Genomic DNA, 19,613 nt, shown 5'->3' with positions numbered 1-19,613 from the left:
TGTCTAATAATGAATTATATTAACGTCTAGGGAAAGCTATTGTCCTCTCTTGCGTGAAGTCTGGATGACAGAGTGCAGTCGTCGGTATAGTTTTAAACATAGATGCGCTTCTCCGCGTTTCCGCTCCACTTTCCGCACTAATATACTAAAAAACTTGTCATCGATCGGTATATCTATATTTTTCCAGGGCGCTGCAAGGAATCTTGTGATAGATTAAAAGCCGTTTGATATGAAACCACGTCGTGAAAGCATGAGAAAACATTGAATTTTAAATGCAACTTATTAATATCAGAGAAAACTATTTTAATTGCAGTCGTGAAGAATATCAAATCGAATATCACTATCCAGTAGTATATTTTTACTGGCAATTACTTGTCGCTTGTAACAGAACAATGCGCCAATTAGGATGTGATACAGTGCATCTCATAACTGCGAAACTATCCACAACATTTCAATTCTCATATGTATGTGTTAATATAACAAGGAATAAAGTTTGAAATGTTTGAAATCATATTAGGGGACTATGTTTTCAGAAATTGTCGCAAAAGGATAAATCACCGGGGAGAAGAGAAACGAGATAGCAAGCATCATCGTAATTTTAAGTTTTTTGTCTTATACTTTCTCACGTTATGTTAGGGGATGAGTTGGAACACAGAGTTCGCAAGATATCAATACATTTTTAAAAAGAAATTGAAAATTCGATTAAAAGAAAAATGAAGTTTTACTACATTTGGATATTTAATATAAATCATTTCAAGTATGCCTCATTAAGTAGAAAGATTACGCAACAGAATATTACGAATTTTAGTTTAATTTAGCATAGTTGGAAAAGCTAGACACATGAACAATTAGTATTTTTGTAACGTGAAAATTGATCATCATTTCAGTTATAATTTATTATACATTATTATACATTATATATTATAATAATAAATTAGAATTACGAAGAAATTGATTACATTTCTGTCACTTTTAATAAATAATCTCTAAACATAATACGAAGCAACTGAATAAATATCTTAATTTGCGCAGATAAATTAACAAACACGAAAATACTGTAGTGTCCAAGTATTAAAGTGGTTAATTATATTTTATTTTTGTTAACTTCTTTTATAACTATAGAAACATCGTATTTATATACAGAATATTCTATTATATAAAAATTGAATTCAAACTATAGTAAGATGAAATTGCAACAGTAACTTACAAATGTCTTAGGTTTCTCTCTATTTATAATAAGTTTGATCATTGGATTTTGCAATACTTTCACTTAGATTTTGTCGTGTTGTATATATTTTCTACCGTATACCTATATAAGAAGTGAACATTTTAGACCTGAAGATACACATAACGGAGGAACTGCATTTACTAAAGTTGACGTAACAGGTTATCTTCGTATACTAGAACGGATAACCGGATACTCGTTTCCTCCTGAAGGTACGCCATTTATGGGAAATCGCGACAGGGCCACTCTTCCTGGTGGTATCTGTAAACGGTATTATCGCGATTAGAGGTGTACTTGTGCAATAGAACGCTATCTAAATGAGGATCATTGGTATTAGTATCTTCGTGTGTTTGCATATTAATAAACTTGAATGAATGTAGCAACTCGTGCTTCAAATCGGCTGACCTACCAGTTGAAATATCGCTAATAAGAACTTTTATCATCATATTAACAGGGTTTTGTTTCTTCACAGCAACGCTACTTGAAAGTGTATTTTATGATTATTACCCTCGCTAAAAGCAATAAATATATTTCCTGAAGACGTTAGCTTACTCCCGTTACTACCATTCGTATATCTTCGCAGAGCAAACGTCACTACTACTAACAAGAAATTATAGTAACACGCTAAAGTACATTACACTTTGCACACAAAATGTTTGATTTGTCCCCTTTGTATTTCAATAGAATATTCCTATCCATAAATTATAAATCATATATGCATATTTCTGAATATATTACACACTTTTTGCGCGTTGCTGTACCCCGGTTAAGTTATTTATCAATAAAGTTCAACGAATATTCTTATCAGTAGATACAGGACTGGATTTTTCACCAAGAGTAGTAATAATTTAAAATATTGATGAAATACTTTTGTATTCCTTTTGGTGCGTACTGTAAATTCTTAAAATGTTAGTTCCGTTTTCTTCAATACCTTATACAGAATGTATAAATAGTTAAATGTATAAAATGCTCAATCGTAAATAGAACTAATTATTATGAAAATTTTATTTCCATTTTTTGCGTCCATAATACAAAATTTAAACATTCATTTCGTATACTCTGAAGTATTACAAATATAGAACAGCATTCAGAATTTTATTTCGTGTAATAATTATAAATTAAATGAAATTGCATTTGGTATAAGGATTTTTCTTACTTATATGTTCGCCACTGTATATGAAATAAAAATTTGATAAAACCTGCGCTAGTTCTAATCATTATTCCAAAACACGATCCCGTTATGTAATTATTCAATGTAACTTACTGTGATTAATTTAAGAATCAGAGAAACCGAAGCTTTACGCTCTTTGATATAAATTATCGAGACACAAATACGAGTGAATACAATTACGTGATCTCGATCACAGATTAGCACCTGACGCAGTTACACATGTTAAGAAAGTTATTCTTTTAATTGTCGTGATTAATGCGGCTGCCGTTACAATGTTCATATATATAGGTATAAGGTAGAATTGATATATTACTGAGAACTATTGCGACGATGCAAAGCTATGTCATTGCAGATATAAATCTGCACGTATCTGACAGCATATGTGCGTTAATTCTTTGCGTGAAATCACGCAATATTTTACTTGAAATCTCGTATGAACAATGCAGCGTATGTGACTGACGAAAAGAGAAGGGGAAGATAATCGAATAATAGAGAAAAAGTTTTACTTCGATTTATAAAAGATTTTATAACAAAAGTTAACACTAAACCTACTGACATTTTTTGTATGCATATCTATTCTTACCGCGCTCGGTCAAAATGACCGGTCCTTAAAAGAAGATTATTGTTTTCACAATTAAACGTAGATAGTTAATTTGTTGCTGAATGAATTAGTATATGAACAACTTCCATAAATCGACGATACAAATTTATTTGTATATAATTTCAATTATAAACTGAAAAAGAGGTTAAAAAATGAATGGTAGTTATATAGTTTCTTTCGTTCATATACACCCTATATACACGTACATACACATTTTCCTAAATATATAAATAATATAAAGCTTATTCGGCTTCACTGCATTTTTTTACAAATTATTTTATTCTCGAATGTTCGCTGCACACATATTTTCTGCATCCCAAACAGATTTTCGTAGTTTTATAACCTTTATAATATTTTACTTAACAAGTTTTTCGTACATGTGAATTCGAACTTGTATTTGTTTATGTTTTTGGCATATTTATTTTTCCTCACAATTCTTGACACGCAGCGCCAAATTCTCTAACTGACTGGAATAAAAATTTCTGCCTTAACATTTTTCTTCCAGTTATTTCTTTATATAAAACCCAGGCATCTATTCCAGCTAGGTGCAGAATATTGAAAAACATCTGAAGGAGCCACCTACAGGATTTCGAATTGACACTGCATTTTATTGCCATTTGATCATTTCTTTTGAGTTGGCCATGCTACGTTGAGATAACCTTTCTTTTATACTGATTGTTTAGAAGACTAAATACCATATTATCTCGAGCAGTCAAATAGACCGGTGGAGCTAGGTAGGACAGGCTACATATATTTCCTGAAAAAGAAAAAAATAAAACGAGAAATAAATACTGAAAACTACATTGTACGCATATTTCAAAAAATCTGTATAGTTCGATGTGATAATGTTTATGTTGAAAATGACAACGTGAGTTCGTGTTCGCCATCCATATGCAGATGCGTTAGTTACAAGAAATAGTAACTAGAAGATAGTTCTAGTTACAATCGACAGATTTAATCGATAGGTTTAAGATGGTCTTTTATTTTTATCCCTAGTCCATGTATGTATGTGCAATAAAAGGTTTTTTTGGTTCAAAACGGTTTGATAGATTTATCCATTCAATATAATAATAGCTATTGTGATCCTACCTCTGAGTAAAGAAATAACAACAGTTTAAATATGTGAAATCTGTACAAAAGCTTGAAAACGGTCAAATTGGCCGATAGTGGTAGGTTTAGTGTTAATACAAATAAAACCTTAATAAAACAAATTTTAAAACAAATTAATATAATACAATAAAAGACAATTTAATATCATATAAATGCAAGAAATAACATTAAAAATTATCTTTGAAAATGATTTAATAGTAAATTTGAAACATTAAATATTTTGAGTTCCATACGGCCATATAACACTCTATTTATGACCATAGTTCGTGCTCTATAGTGAAACCACAAACTATGCGATGGTTCTGCATGAGGTATCGATTGTGGAAAAATTATCGGTGATGTGATTCACTATGAACGTAACGAGGAAAAAAGGCTGCATAAAGGTAATGAATCACGAAACTTGAATTCAGTTCAAAGTACAGAAAGAAGAAGATAAAACATTTAGTAGTCTGCCTTTCGCAAAATAATTGTCACCAATAATGCACGATTAATATCAAAGTGCTGTAAGCAGTATACTTTCACCAATCACTGTTCTAACGGGATTGGAAATTTCCATCAATTTCATATCATTATTAAAAAGAATTTATTAGAAAGCATTAAGACGTTTCATAAATCAAGTAATCTAAAAAACTATTTGTTGTTTCTGAATTACGTTTATCGTCCCTCATTTTCTATAACTGTTTGTCATTTTTCTACCAAGTTTTTTCTCCCTCTTTTATAAAATCCGGTTTTTAAATCAACTTTCAGATAAACCGCATGATTTATACGACCGTATTTAGTTTAAATACCCTTACTAGCAGTTTTTCATTTTTCATTGAAGTATGTCGAAATATTTGAAATTCTCCGTGTTTCTTACCTTTTAACACTGAAACTGTTAAATATACATAATTAATTTAGAATTGAAGCAATATGGCAAAAATAAATAAGTATATATATGCAATTACGTTTCTATCTCAATAATAATTACTACCAAACAAAGATGGCAGGAAAAATAACAAAATTTCAGATTTTTAAAATTTTAAAATAGTAGATTAAAAAAGGGAATAATTTTACGTGATAAAACAAAATCGGAAATATAGAATAAAGCTTTTGGCAAGGGCTTCATTCTGGATAAAATAAGGTTTGAACACGTAATTAAAAATTAGCCCGTTAATCGACAAATTTTCAAATTCGATTTCTTTTTAAACCAAGCATTATGTGAAAAAAAGGTTATCCTACATTTTCGATTTACTTTTTTCTTACATAGAATTATTTTTTCGTCGATTGTAGTATGATTACTGAGAAACTTTATGTAACATTATTATGATAGCATGAACGTTATAAAACTTTATTGCAGTCCGATATTTGATAACGAATCAATACCATCTAAAAACACAAAATGAGATTAAAATAACATTTAGAAAGCACAAAACGAAAATATAAAATAAAATTGACAAAGGAATCATAGACGCGTATTCTTTAACCAAAGCATTTTCAGACCACAAGGGAGAAATATGTTTAGTCCGTCTTTGTTGATTTTCTGATTATTATGTCCCTTGATAGTTAAAACGAAGTATTTGAACATTAAATACATAGCTGAAGAAGGAAATAACCTGGAAAATTCGAAAATATAAATTTTTAAAATTAAGCGATAAATCCGCGATGTTTATTAGGACACGAGTAATATTTGTTTAATTGCTATATGAGCTCTTTTTAAGGTTAATAATAGCTCACGTAAATAATGTTATTGATATATTTTAAGTGTGAAAGGGGTTGACAAAAACACATTTTTAATTCGAAAATTAAATATAAAGACGATTTTGATGTGGAATTGGTTTACAATAAACTGAATTTTAAAATTGCTCTTTTATAAAGGATGAGAAATGTAACTTATCATCCTTCGATTCAAAAAAATCGACAAGTATTCCACGTGGAGGAAAAGCTTGCCGAACAAGTCAAATAGAACCCGCAATCGTTAACATCGATAGACAGAGCCCTACTGTCATCGTCGTCTAATGTACTTATGTGAAGTCACGCCCCCGCTAGTATGAGGCAAAAGCGAGCCGAGGGTAGCCGAAGTAAAACGAAGCGTACCGAAGAAACCGCGATCTCTCTACGCTCGCGAGGAGCTGAAGTTCGCGGTGTTCCCTCGATCGAATCGCGCGGCAAAAGCCGCAATCCCGCCGCGTGCGGATAACTGAGCACAACCGATACGACACGCCGATACCTTTGCCCGTGTGTATGTATATCGGCGCACACACACACCTACATCGTGTCGCTTGCACGCCGCGTCAGCGATAAGGAGCGCCGATTGGTCGCTTCACCGGTTGCTTCTCCGCTTGGTTCACCAAGACCTAAAGCGGCTGCGCGGTCCAGGTAAGTAAGCACTATGTACCTGACTGTACAATGTTTCCCAGTTTACTGTCACTGGCTCTTATGTGCTACACTGACTCTCGAGTTTTTCGAGAACTTGTAGATCTGACGTGAAGCTAGCTACTGCCGCAGCGTAATCCTCGATCTTCGAAATCGAAACGGAAGCAGACGGACGGCGACTAGCGGCCGCGCGACCAATGCCACACGCTCCTCTCTGGATACACCAGTGCGCCCTTAATATCGGCTCCGTAATGGTGGCGGAAAGTGACACCAGCTTGCACCGCGGTTGGCTCGTTTTATTGTGCGAACGAACATCGGTGAGTCGACGCCGATCCCCAGTCTAGCGGCTGTGTTTCGCTCGACCGGATGCGGTCAACGTGTCTTCGACCGATTGAATCTCGCTCTCTCGGAACTAGAGGGACGCGTAGGTGTATCGAGCAGTCTCGGTTCTTTCGCGTGTTTTTGGCACGACGGAGATCGGTGAAAGCCAATCTTGCTGAGGGAAAGAACTCGATTCGTCAACCGTTTACACATCGTCGATCACCTTTGTTTTAATGTAATTGCCGTTTATTTGGACGATTTTATATAGAATTTATGTAGTTTTGTTGGAAAACTGGTCAAGTTGTGCAGTGTCGTGACCATTTCCATGTCGCTGATTTCAAAGGAGGAATAATACGCTTGACGGATTAGTAAGTTGATAATGTGACGCATAATATGACGAGTTACGTTTAGTGGAAGTTACAGCTGTTTTGAAGTTCCGTTTGAATGAATGGACGTTGTTTGATTAAGTCTCGAATGTTCTTCGATGATAAAAGACTAATATATCAAAATAATGAATCCGTGATAATCCTAGCATTTATGAATACTTTTTTGGTACTAGTATTTACTCTTTAATAAAAGATAAGTTAAAAAGTTGTTCTATCTAAGAATTAACTTTACTTAAAAATATATATTGATGAAATTTAGATTTGTTTGGCGATAAATGAAATCCAATTATCCGTCATTTATTACTTTCATTTTTGACAGAATTAATTGCGATAAGATTTAATTTACTCAAAAAGAATATTCTACTAATGGAATAGTTAAGTACGAAATCGGTACATTCTGGTCACGTTATAATATCACACTAATTACTTCTTGAGCAGGAGGATAGTAACCGCAACTTTATCTTGGAGCAATCTATCCTCGAAGATAAAGCTGTTCAACCAGCTTCATCGTACACTCTGTTTCCAGGTTGTTCTCCGTGAAAGACGTTAATTCTTAGTTAGGATTCCATCTCATCGAAACTCTCCAATTTTGTATGCAAATTGACGATTCAAAGTAGCTTTCATACTGCAACCGTAATCACGTATATTTCCTGAAAATTGTTAGTTCTTTCCATGAAGCTCAATTCTTTCTTTCAGATCTCTTTTTTATTTCCATAATCGTATTCTATATTATTATACACTATATCTTTTAAAAGAATATAGTAATAAAGAAATAAAGAAAGAATATAGTAATAAATGAAATCAGTTTTACAAAATGAGTATCCAAAATAAAATTTAAATGAATTTTGTTAAGACAACAAGATTGTCTATAAACCGTATTCTAATATTTCTATTTTATGTAAATAAAAAGACATAGTTTTGTAATTAGTAACAAATAAAATAAATGTTACAGAAGGCATGTTTATAAAAGAAAGCTTCGTTTGAATGAATATTATTAAAATAACAAGATTATTCACAAGTCATGTTCCGATATCTTCGATTTTTTAGGGAAAATATATAACGTAATCTTAATAATAAATGAAATAAATTTAACGAGAGGAATACTTACAATGAAAAACTCCGTTTGAATGATTATTGTCAAAGTGATAAAATTATTAATAGAACATATATTTAGTTTAATAATTTATGTGATTTTAGACAAGGCATTTATCAAGACCATCGAAGACAATATTTTTAGATTAATACATAAATTTGCACAGCTTTTAGTGCCCTTAAGGCGGATGCGTGGGATTGGCGCGCAATGATTCTTTATGGGTGTGCTTCTACTACTACTTTCGTCTTTTGCTGATCGGATGTGACCACTGTGTCCACTCTTCTATTTTACACGTTCACTGGTTTCAACAAATGCTGATTCAAACTTAACCTAAATCATTCAAAACTTTATAAGTAATTCTCAGTTATAAATTTGGTTTTATAAATGTATTCAAATAAGTATGTGATTTCAATGAAATGAAATTAGTTAAAGAATTACATTAACTGACTATTTAGTTTAATTAAATTAGAAGAAAATATATTGAAATATATTAGAAATTTAGTTCCATTGGAAAAGGTATATTTATGTATATATTGGAATTGGAAATATGTTTATTTATAGATACATCAATTTAATATAAGTAATTTGTAAGTAACTACTTTTAGATAATTACTGTTATAAATAATTTTTAATAAATCTATTCTGTTGCAGCTTCTTACTCCATACTATTCAGGACATAAACATTATTGTATGAATGAAGTTAATTTTCAAAGTTAATATTATTCGTTAAGTACTAGGATCTTTTATAAATTGTTTTAGAGACATTTTTACAGATATGTAATCAAATGTAACGACTATATAAAAATATCTATTTGCAATCATTTGATGTATATCTGTAAATATGTTAGAAATGAATTTTTTGCCAGATATTCCATTAAATAATATACCTAATGAATTTGATAAAATATGAAAATATTTGATAGTCAAACGCTTCAAATGTAAAGATTGTTCGATTTATCGCTTCGCTTGTGTTAAATGTAGCGAAAATTATGTCAGGATTATATGAGGTAATAAATTAACGCATTCTAGAAATTTGCTTACTGTATTCTAATCATATAAGAGTAAATGTTTGCATCGGAAATTCTGTCCTTCATGGATAGAGGTTAAAGGTATGTAGGCTAACGGTATATGTATATATACGTATATATATATAGAAATAAAAAAGACAACGAAAAGAACTAGGAGGAAGCTGCGTTTACGTTATGAAGCTAATTTCTGTTTAAATACCATAATTTTGTTAAATATTATTTGATAAATTATCTTAGGAATTGTGATGAATTAAAAATTTGTATTATATAGAAAACTATATAAATGTAAGATTTTCTATTTTTTAAATATTTGTGCTATTATACATTAGATGGAATTAATAACGTAAACAAATTGAATTATATGAGTAATTTAATTATGTTTTCTATAATGAGGATAATAAATTGGCCAAATTTGTATTACAGGTAGTAAAAGCAATGTGGAAAAGTATATTCCGATCGATTATGTTAATTATTAATTAATATAAATTGTTAACTTAGATTTTCTATTGCTATTAAGCAGGTTTGAACAAGGAATAAGAATTAGGGGAAAAAGTTAAAAATAAGGAATATAAATACATTTTTGCTTGGTTATATACATATCCAAAAGCTTACTTATCAAAATAAGTATTTAATAAACCGTGCATACTGTATTTTCGAACAAAAAGAAAAATAAAAGAATAATAAAATAGAATTTTCCATTTTCACGTACAGTAACAAGTTAATGTTACACAATTTCCTAAAAATAAAGTACGATGATAATTAATCGTAAAACATGATGATAATTTCTGCATGAATATTTTGTGCGCATTGCGTGTAAATTTTACTATATATCTATTTTATAATTTACAACGCAAAGTGCAACATCCCTGTCTCTGCACGTACAAATAATACAAGCATAAATAATATTTATAGACCAAAATATTAATTAAATACAAATATAAAAAATACTGCATTTTAGATAGAGTCAAAAAATGTTAAATCTTTTAAATGAATATTATATATTTAATAATATAAATAATGTAATACTTAAATATCAATGAATATCAGTCAATGCGAACATCTCAATTACTTATTTTAGTATTTTGAACATAGGAACACTTACCATAGAAAACTTTTATATCATAAAATTATATGAAACATTTTTCAACTCCATTAGCACAATAAAATTATACGTATGTATAGGATATTACAAGATATTTATTCTAAACATATATTTAATAAAAGAGTTATACAGCCTGAATAACCATCTATAGCATGTAAAGTAGATGTTAAATTTGGTCCAACTGAATATGTATCGAGGTTTTCAATATAATAGATAGTTGACTGTTTAAATACTTTTGTGATCTCTGCGAAATGCAATTATATTTGCATTAAATATCTTGTAATTTATATATATACATTTCGTGTTTTAAACGTTACCAATCTAATTATAATAGTCAAGTCTCGTAACGGTGCTAATGAAATTTTAAAATATTTTGTATAGCACACATAATATATTCATAAAAGGCATCTACAAATGTTCGAATACTTTCATGAGCTTACATACATCTAACACGTAAATGTTTATTCTTATCGCGTCTTGTTCCTATGCTACACGCACAAATACAATTCCAGAAGATAGAGAGAAACAGGAGGAAGATATTCGAGTACTTGATCGGGTTGTCTAAAAGTCAAAGAAAATATCGTTCACTGTTATTTGGTCGTGTCCATTGCATCGTATACATAGTATGTTACGTTAATATGCTTTATCATTATGCGACAGGAATGAGAAGCAAATATATGCCACTTGGTGGAACACCTACGAGGTACACTAACGCAACATTGGCACCAACCAGAAAGATGTAGCAATCTTTCTTGCGTGGTGTGTCAATTCTTTTTTTACAACAAAAGAAGCTAGATACGAGCTATACGGCAACTGCGCGATCGCCCAAGAGTTACCGTCCTCGGACCAAAAGTCATAGAAGCTGTCGTTTTATTTATCCGAATTATTCTGTTAACACATTGCAGTCTCAAGTGCCTTTTATGCTCTCTGCTTAATATTCGAGGACATGAAATATTTCGTGGATTAGATTGTGATTGATAGATTGTGTAAAATTTTTAATTAATTTGTGTGTTTAATTAATATACTGGAATTTGTGGAAATATTGGATAATTATATAGAAAAGAGTATGCTTCATCGATTTTAATGACCTTGAAATATGTTGTCAAAGTCAACATTCTTAACAACTTTTTTCTATACGTGTTACAGCCATTTGGTCTTAGTTTCCGAAATATTCGCAAAAGACTAATACAATTTAAGTTACGATTACACTTCTGAAGTAGGCGAGCGCATTTTTATGTAGTATAATCAATTTTGTGATGTTATATAAATGAAATGCCGTTAGAAGCTAAATTGACCAACTCCGCACATTTTGTCAATTTTTTTAATTCATTATTTATGATACATGATTTGATATATAATTCAGTCACTGACAAAGAAAACGAATGACGTATTTCCATAATTTTATTTATAGCAAAACCTAAGAAGACCATTAAGAGACTAATACCTATAAATAATCGTAAATCTTAAGGTAAATTTAAACAAGCAATATTTGTAATATTTGATTAATTTACTATATCTTCCAATATATAGAGTTGTTTAATGATCTTTCTATAAATTGCAATGTCTTAGTATTTTATTATATATTATTCTATATATAGTAGGTGTTATTTTTTTAACATTCAAAATGTTATTACTATCAAAAGTACCCAATTTATTATATGTTCATAATAATTAGGTTTCGATTTGTTTTCATATTTAATGTATTGATATTATATTATGTACACATATGTACACATTAACAAGTAATTCAGAGATAAGAAACAATGAAATAATTGGCAATTTCAAAAGGTTTTTAATATTTAGAAGAATCATGCACTTAAGGAACGCATTTCCCAACATTTCTGAACGAGAGAATATAAGTGCTTATCTCTCACAATTTCTTATACATATAGCAACTCCGTTTCAACATGTTTTCAATTAACAATAAACACAAATGTGTTATAATTAAACGTTATGTAATAAGTGCGACAATTAAATAAGATACCAATGCAATTTTTCGATATATTCAACACGTGCTGTACTTTACACACTTCTCCTTTGCCTAATGTCAAAAGCGAAGATCGCTTTCTGCTGTTAACTGAGATACCAAACGCGGTGACGCGTGTTTCGGCGGGATGTACGGTGAGCCATAGAACAGTCATTGATTTCCACAGGAATACATCACGTGCGTCTGTTGCGTTCATTGCGTGAGTACTGTAGCATTAACGGGGCACAATCGTGATACTATAGCGTGTGCATGTCACTAGTCATAACTTGTTCGTTTTCATCGATCAATAAAACCTATGCAACGATCGCACATCGACCAGTCAATAGTGCATAATGAACGTTAAAGACTCGCTAAATAGTAGATTATGCATTTTTATAAACTTTAAAGTTAAAGGGATGAAATCTAAACAGAGATTTGTTTCATTTGCTCTAAATATTATTAAGTTACACTTTGGTTATTTTATGTACTTCCGTCTCCTACGTGAATTCTGTATTTACATTTCTGCATCTTTGAACTTTTTCTGCATCTTCTGCATCTTCTGGCATGTTCGACGAATAATAAATAATAGCTTTCGCAAAATACCTCTTTTCTTTATTTTATATTGGGATCAGTTGCAACATGATTAATTTAGAAGATCATTTTCCTAAAAAGCAAGTAGCAAGCTTTAGAAATGTCGTGAAATTGGTATGTATGGTCGAAAAGGCGCAAAACCTCCTTCAATTAATTGTCATTGCGTAATAACAAGAAATTGATACAATGATCTTCGAGTTAATGTAATGATTAGGCAGCGAGTTTTCATGCATTTGTAGAAAACTTAAAAATGCAGAAATACACAGAATGCAAAACTTGGCACCTATTATAGTATTTAATATGTAAAACAAATTTCTGATTAAGTTCCATTTCTTTATTTGTTTTTTTTTAAATATAAATTTACTCAAATACCCGCAGTCCCGAGGACTATAAATATCCATTTCGATTTTCTGATAAGCATTCGTATGCTTGAAGAACTGAAACTAATGATATTCTTACCCCATAAGATAAAACTGGAGGTAACTTCAACTTTTAATGATCCAAGCAGTATTCGACATTTAATTCCACGTGATTTTTAAGCAATAATGAATCTATTTTAAAAAATTGTTTAGAATTTAAATGTACTTTGTTCTTTTCTGCTTGTCGATGAATGAAGGTATGGCACAAAAATTTTATATGTGTATTAATACTGAAAAATATGTCGAGTTGAGCATAGTTAACCGGAAAAAGTTAATGTTAATATCTGATAAACTATTAATATCATTAGTTGCAACTTTCCAAACTCTTGTCACAAAATCAGGTGTGGTACCTTATAAATCGGAGTTTGGGAAACCGTCATCACCATTTCGAACAGAGTATTTACGAGTAAGCTGCGCATATTTATATTTTTATGTGTAAAGTTATAGAATGAAAATCAAAATAGATCGCTTCTCCCTCAAAATATTTTTGTATATCATGCGTAGTTTGTATGTTTTTGCATATGTAGATTTCCTAATTCATTGATATTCAAGCAAATCTACCCTATCCTAAAATTATAACTTATTTTATTCTAGAACCAGTCCTGAAAAGACAGGTTTCAAATTGTTCGTTTTGCAACTTATTTCTTTCGATTATAATCATTTATGTTTAATATTTAGAAGCTGATAATTGTAATCTTGAAAAGAAACTAAATCAAATAACGAACATGTGCTACAATACATTTAGTGAAATGTAACAAGATATTCTTCTACTATTGATAATGCTTAATTAATTTATCTAAAAGTGTCTTATATATATATACATATATTCCATTACATTTATACTATTGCAAGAATAATCCGCATAAGTATAGTTTTCGTGGATTCAAGTAAGAATATTTGGAAAGTGAACAAAATAAAGAATCAATTGTATCTGTTTCAACCAATGACAATCGGTCGTTTATTAATGAAGCTACCATTACATTATCTTGGAATAAAAATGTTACACTATAATTCGAGGAACATGGTATCTACTTTTTTCTTGTATTGTTGTTCATAGTAGGATCAATGCAATAGCATTCAAGAGTTTCTGAAAATATTTTTCGTTTCATATTGCAAAGATGATATTCTTAAGAATTTTAATTAATATTATTTAACTATATTACACTGTTTGTTGATTATACTATTTTTACTCGCTACTATCACTTACCACGTTCTTATAGTCAATATTATTTCAAATTCTTAGATATCATCTTTGGAATAGGAAGTGAAAAATCTATCTGGCTGGAAACTTTTGCACACCACTGTGATTAATGCGAGTACGATGTTATCGTAAGCCGACAGTAAGGTGCAATCGGGAGGGTAATGCAAAGGAACTGTACGTTTTACAGAAGACTGAAGGCTGATCTGCAATACCTCCGAAGGAGGGGACTACTGAAGGCGTCGGGTGAACTATCGTACCAAGGACGTAAATGCACCAGATGCGGTGCACCGTTTGGTAGATTTTACAACACCGGTGCTCTGTGCACACGCTGCAGGCACAGAGTTTGCAGACAGTGCCGTATCGAGGTCAGGAGCCCTGCCGATAACAAAGACGTCGAATGGATCTGTAACATTTGCTATAAGATCGCGTGAGTAATTCTTCCATTGTTACACCGTTTCCTTTTTGCATAGCTTACGTTGTTCGCGATTCTACTAAGATTCCTTCCGACATTTCCTTGATTCTTTGTGCTTTTCTGTTTTATCGGATTGCTTATCTTCTTTTCTATAAAATAAGTAACATAATTTAAAATCGTTTGAAAGTAATGCAGTTTTAATGTATATTAAAAGTAAGGTTTAAAATACTCTGTATTACAATACAATATTTTGTTGTATACAGTAAATTTGCTAAGGTTTAGTACGGTACAAAATATTATATTAAATGTAGATTTTGTGAAAAATTATATTAATCTGTTAAGCCACCATAAAAATAAATTTTGATGGATTCTGTTGATCGCTGTAAATTTTTGTATCCCTATATCGTAAAATTAATAAAATGCAATCTATGTAAAATTCTAGTGTGTTAAATATAGATTTATAAAAATAAAGTTAACAAACTCTGTTAACATTTTCCAAGTAAGCGACAGGCTACAATTAAGCATTTGGCTTTGTAGTTGATCGTATGATTATTAAGAGTACTAGTTATTATGGTCATTTTGTAAATTTTTATACGTATTGACCACCTATGATGTATGAAAGACATTAGATCATTTTGTAAGTAATGTCGCATTATATACATTATATGTGTGACTTTAAATCTTTGAAAAATGCAGTTTATCGTATGTATTAATGGATAATCATTGCCAATTGTTTTCTAAATATATGTATCAACTTTTTGGCAATTTAATCACCCTAAAAAATTGTTCAATTTTTGATAATTGATAGATTAGTCTCGTTTGATTATCGTCTTCAAATTTCGCACTCTGTTGAATTCTTTATTTCTTGGAGAAGCTCTTGTGGAGCGCGAAGTAAATAAAAATTTAAAGATCAAAGAGATTAACATACATATTTCAAATTATACTCTTTTATATTATTCGATATTTCTGCTTTTCATCTGAACATCGCCATTTCCTGAGCATTTTCGTCACGATTCATTAGTATTGATTATTTCTATATATGTACATATTTGTAATTTTTCTAATTACTGCTTGTATCGATTTCCTTACGTACCACCTAATTTTGGATACAAAATTTAAGACAAGTAAGAAATAACGTTCCTTATGAAATGGCTTGGTATAGCAATTGAAAACTAATTCCTCTTGTTAGTGTTGCTGTCTTTTTTCTAGTAAAAAAAAATTAGGTATTTTTGCTTTTACCTTTCTTGTGCAAAAATTGAACTTGTACTTTTGTTTCTTTAGGGAATTACACGTTGTTACTGAGAAATGGACTTATGTAAATTCAGTATGTAAATCTGTAAATGGAAAAGCAGCGTCACCTGTGGAATTATTGAAAAGCAGCATCCGACGAGCTTGGACAATCAACGGTTTGTTGAATATTATTTCTTTTTATTGTATATATGTCTTACTTATAGTTGTAATGTCAAGTTCGACATTTTATTGTGATGTTAGAATCATAATAATATTATTGTATAAATTCATACGAATTAAATACATACAGATTTGAACGTGATAGCATATTTCATATTAATAATTAACATATCAATATGAAATATCAAATATAGTATATCTTCTATATACTATATGCTATATAGTGTATACTATATGCTATATAGCGTATACTATATAATATATACTATGTATTATATAGTGTATACTGTGTACTATATTTTATATAGTGTATATTTGTAGTGTATTATACTATATATTATATGGTGTATACTATATACTATATATTATACAGAGTATACTGTACACTATATATTATATAGCGTATAATATATATAATATTCTACAATATATATAGTATTATCTCCTTACTTTCACGTTAAATGTCATAAGTAAGTAAATGTAGTTATGTAATAGTAGTTACATGTGGATTTGTATACATACATATAGCAGCAAATCATTTCATTGAATTAATGCAATGTTTTATGAATTTAGTTTTTCAAAAAGAGAACTTGAATTTCATCTCAGAAATAAAAAAGCGGAAGAATGTCGTTTTTGGAAAACATAAGTCAAACATGAAAAATAAAATCATATATATTTGAAAAAGCTATTTTAGCAGCATGTGGGAAATATTTTCACTGAATATAACTCAACGTGTATAATAGATGTTTACAATGGAAATACAGATTGCAACAATTTATTGTATTACTAAATTTATTATTCAAAACAGAGCTTATTTAAATTTTTTATTGTTTTCCAATTTTTGACAAAAATGTTATAACAAAAATTAAGCATTCATAAAGAATTAATTGAAACCAAAATATTAGATCGTCCGCAAAGTTTCTTTCATTTTATAAGAAAATAATGAATGCACAGCATTTTTCGTTTTATATTATTTTATCGAATTACGTTTGATCCATTTTGTTCTATCAAAATAAAAATCACAACGTTCGACTGGTGAGGTTTCATGTTTGTATAAAGATGCATCGTTGTAAAAGACGTGTCTGTAAAAGAAAAACACTTTTCCGACAATTTAATATTTTATCATTCTGTTATATTTTTTCATTAGAGCCATCCAATTTCTGCTACCTTATGCAATAGAAATATTAAGTATATATATAAGAAAGAAATAATTGAAATAGTTGAAAAGATCTTAAGGATTATAAATTTGTTTTCTATAAACTTTTTACTCCAATATTTCTGTTGAATAGATCCAATACTAACTACATTAGATATTGCAAAATTATTAGGAATAGCATAAAATATATCATAATTCATACATACACACACACATATATATATATATACGTGAGGAGTAAAACCGATGGAACATCATTTGAAACTGAATAACTTTTCTAAAATTAGACGAAACGACTTGGATTTTTCTCTTTTCTTGAGAATTTAGAAGGATTAATTTACCACGCGGTATATTAAAAAATGGGAAGAAATTGCCATTGATTGGAATCGCGAAGAAAAAAGAAAAGGTCACTTTTCAACTTTTTTAAATCCAAACCTTTAATGATAATTTAAGCAATTTGAAAATTTACGTTAACGATCACATTTTGAAGATTTATGTTAATTATATACGTGCTGAAAATTTCATCAAAATTGGTTAACGTCGCTATGAACAATAAAATGGCGAAAATCACAGTTTTCACGTCTTTCTGCCCAGCCGAATCTACATCTTTCGATGCCTATCGCTTGTTTTTACATCAACCGATTTCAATAAAATTTCCAGCATATATAAAACTGACATAAATCTATAAAATGTGTCGTTTAAATTTTTCTACATGCTCAGATAATAAAGTTGAAGAAAGCGAACGTTAATTCTTTTCTTCGCGATTTCGGTCAATTGCAGTTTTCCCAAAATTTTGTTTACACGTCATTTAGTAAACTAATCTCCGTAACTTTTCAAAAAGATCGATATCGTTTGGTCCAATTTTAAAGATGTTACTCAGTTTCAAGGATGTTGCATCAGTTTTGCTCCTCACTGTAAGTTGTCGTACACTTAGCAGACCAACTGATTACTATAATAAATCTAAAAATTTGAATTCATTTTCAATGCAAGTACTTTTGTCGGTATTTCACGTATCGAAAATTTCACTTTTTTTATCAAAAGAATCCAATAAATTATTTATACGTTCTGTGTATAGGTCCACCCACACGCTGGTCCGCAGCAAGGAAATCGCCAGAATTGCGTATATATCGAAGTTTGCCGTCTCGTCATCAAGAATATCGGGAAATCATTAACAAGAATGAAATCGTAAAGTCCATTGACAGAGAAACGTCGAATTCCAATGAAAAGGAAGCAGTTGCCAAGGATGCGAATGAACAGTTCGATGAATGTAATAGTTGCGCGAAAGACGATCCATGCAAAGATGCGATAGCAAAAAACGAATCGATTTCTCTCGAAAAATTGTCATCACGAGTCGAAACTAACGAACGAACGAATGCGAAACGAATAGAAAAGCTGTTTAATAAACAGGAAGAGGAAGTGTCGTCGAATGCTATAAAAACGAAGAAAAACGACCGATCCGCTGCAACCAGCAGCTGCAATAAAACAAGGATCGAGGAGCCAGACGAGACGACAGGTAGCCAAGAGCAAAATATACCAAGAATTTCATTGATAAAACCACCGAGAATACTGTCGAAGTTTATTTCACCAGAGATAAAATCTCCAATTAAACATGGAGATAGAAAATCGAATATCCCAATATTTAAAAGAAGCTGCAAGGAATTCGAGGACATTAGAAGCCCCCAAGAATCATCCAAACGTTCTCTCATCCCTCAAAGGTATGCGTTCAATCAAGGTTTCGTTTATATAGCTCGTTTTGTGTTTTATGTTTGATTTAATTTCGTTACGCACCCACAAGGATCATCGAAATATTCCTCAAAAGTATCCCGCTTTTTAATCATGACCTAGGTATTATTTATGCGATTCGTCTGATAATTCACGTTCTATTCAGTTTGAAAGCAAGTAAAACTGTTCGAGAAATCATTCCGACTGAAACAAAAATTGCAAAGTTGAGATTGTTAACGTTCAGAGGAAACGTGAAAATGTGTAATCGTGCGAGTTATTGACACCTGCTTAGTTTTGGAATTATAGTGGTTTTTGAATCAAACATAATATAAATTATTATAATCCAA

General features: G+C 30.6%; 1 protein-coding gene and 2 long non-coding RNA genes across 5 annotated transcripts in view; 2 read left to right on the top strand and 1 right to left on the bottom strand.

Annotated features, from left to right (window-relative positions):
* The window catches only part of LOC122569574, a 101,899-nt gene that overhangs the window by 5,070 nt on the left and 77,216 nt on the right, over positions 1-19,613 (top strand). The window contains exons 1-4 of one of the 3 annotated variants that reach the window (XM_043730807.1): positions 12,253-12,575; positions 14,754-14,993; positions 16,260-16,384; positions 18,620-19,259. In XM_043730807.1, the coding sequence (XP_043586742.1) occupies positions 12,376-12,575; positions 14,754-14,993; positions 16,260-16,384; positions 18,620-19,259 (1,205 nt within the window). In that variant the 5' untranslated portion in view covers positions 12,253-12,375. Of the gene's footprint in view, positions 1-12,252; positions 12,576-14,753; positions 14,994-16,259; positions 16,385-18,619; positions 19,260-19,613 lie in introns of those variants that run through there. The other 2 variants (XM_043730806.1, XM_043730809.1) reach the window with 2 other exon arrangements.
* Positions 2,891-6,421, bottom strand: LOC122569579. Its single transcript, XR_006317514.1, has 2 exons — positions 6,181-6,421; positions 2,891-3,754 (listed from the first exon to the last, which is right to left on the bottom strand). It is a non-coding gene; the product is annotated as an uncharacterized LOC122569579 (long non-coding RNA).
* LOC122569578 lies at positions 6,787-10,354 on the top strand. The gene is made up of 3 exons (XR_006317513.1): positions 6,787-7,148; positions 8,426-8,612; positions 8,911-10,354. It is a non-coding gene; the product is annotated as an uncharacterized LOC122569578 (long non-coding RNA).

The sequence above is a fragment of the Bombus pyrosoma genome, linkage group LG7 (assembly GCF_014825855.1).
Source record: "Bombus pyrosoma isolate SC7728 linkage group LG7, ASM1482585v1, whole genome shotgun sequence".
NCBI classification, from domain to species: domain Eukaryota; kingdom Metazoa; phylum Arthropoda; class Insecta; order Hymenoptera; family Apidae; genus Bombus; species Bombus pyrosoma.
Note: the sequence above shows the minus strand (reverse complement) of the source record. Positions and strands in the feature narration are given on the sequence as shown.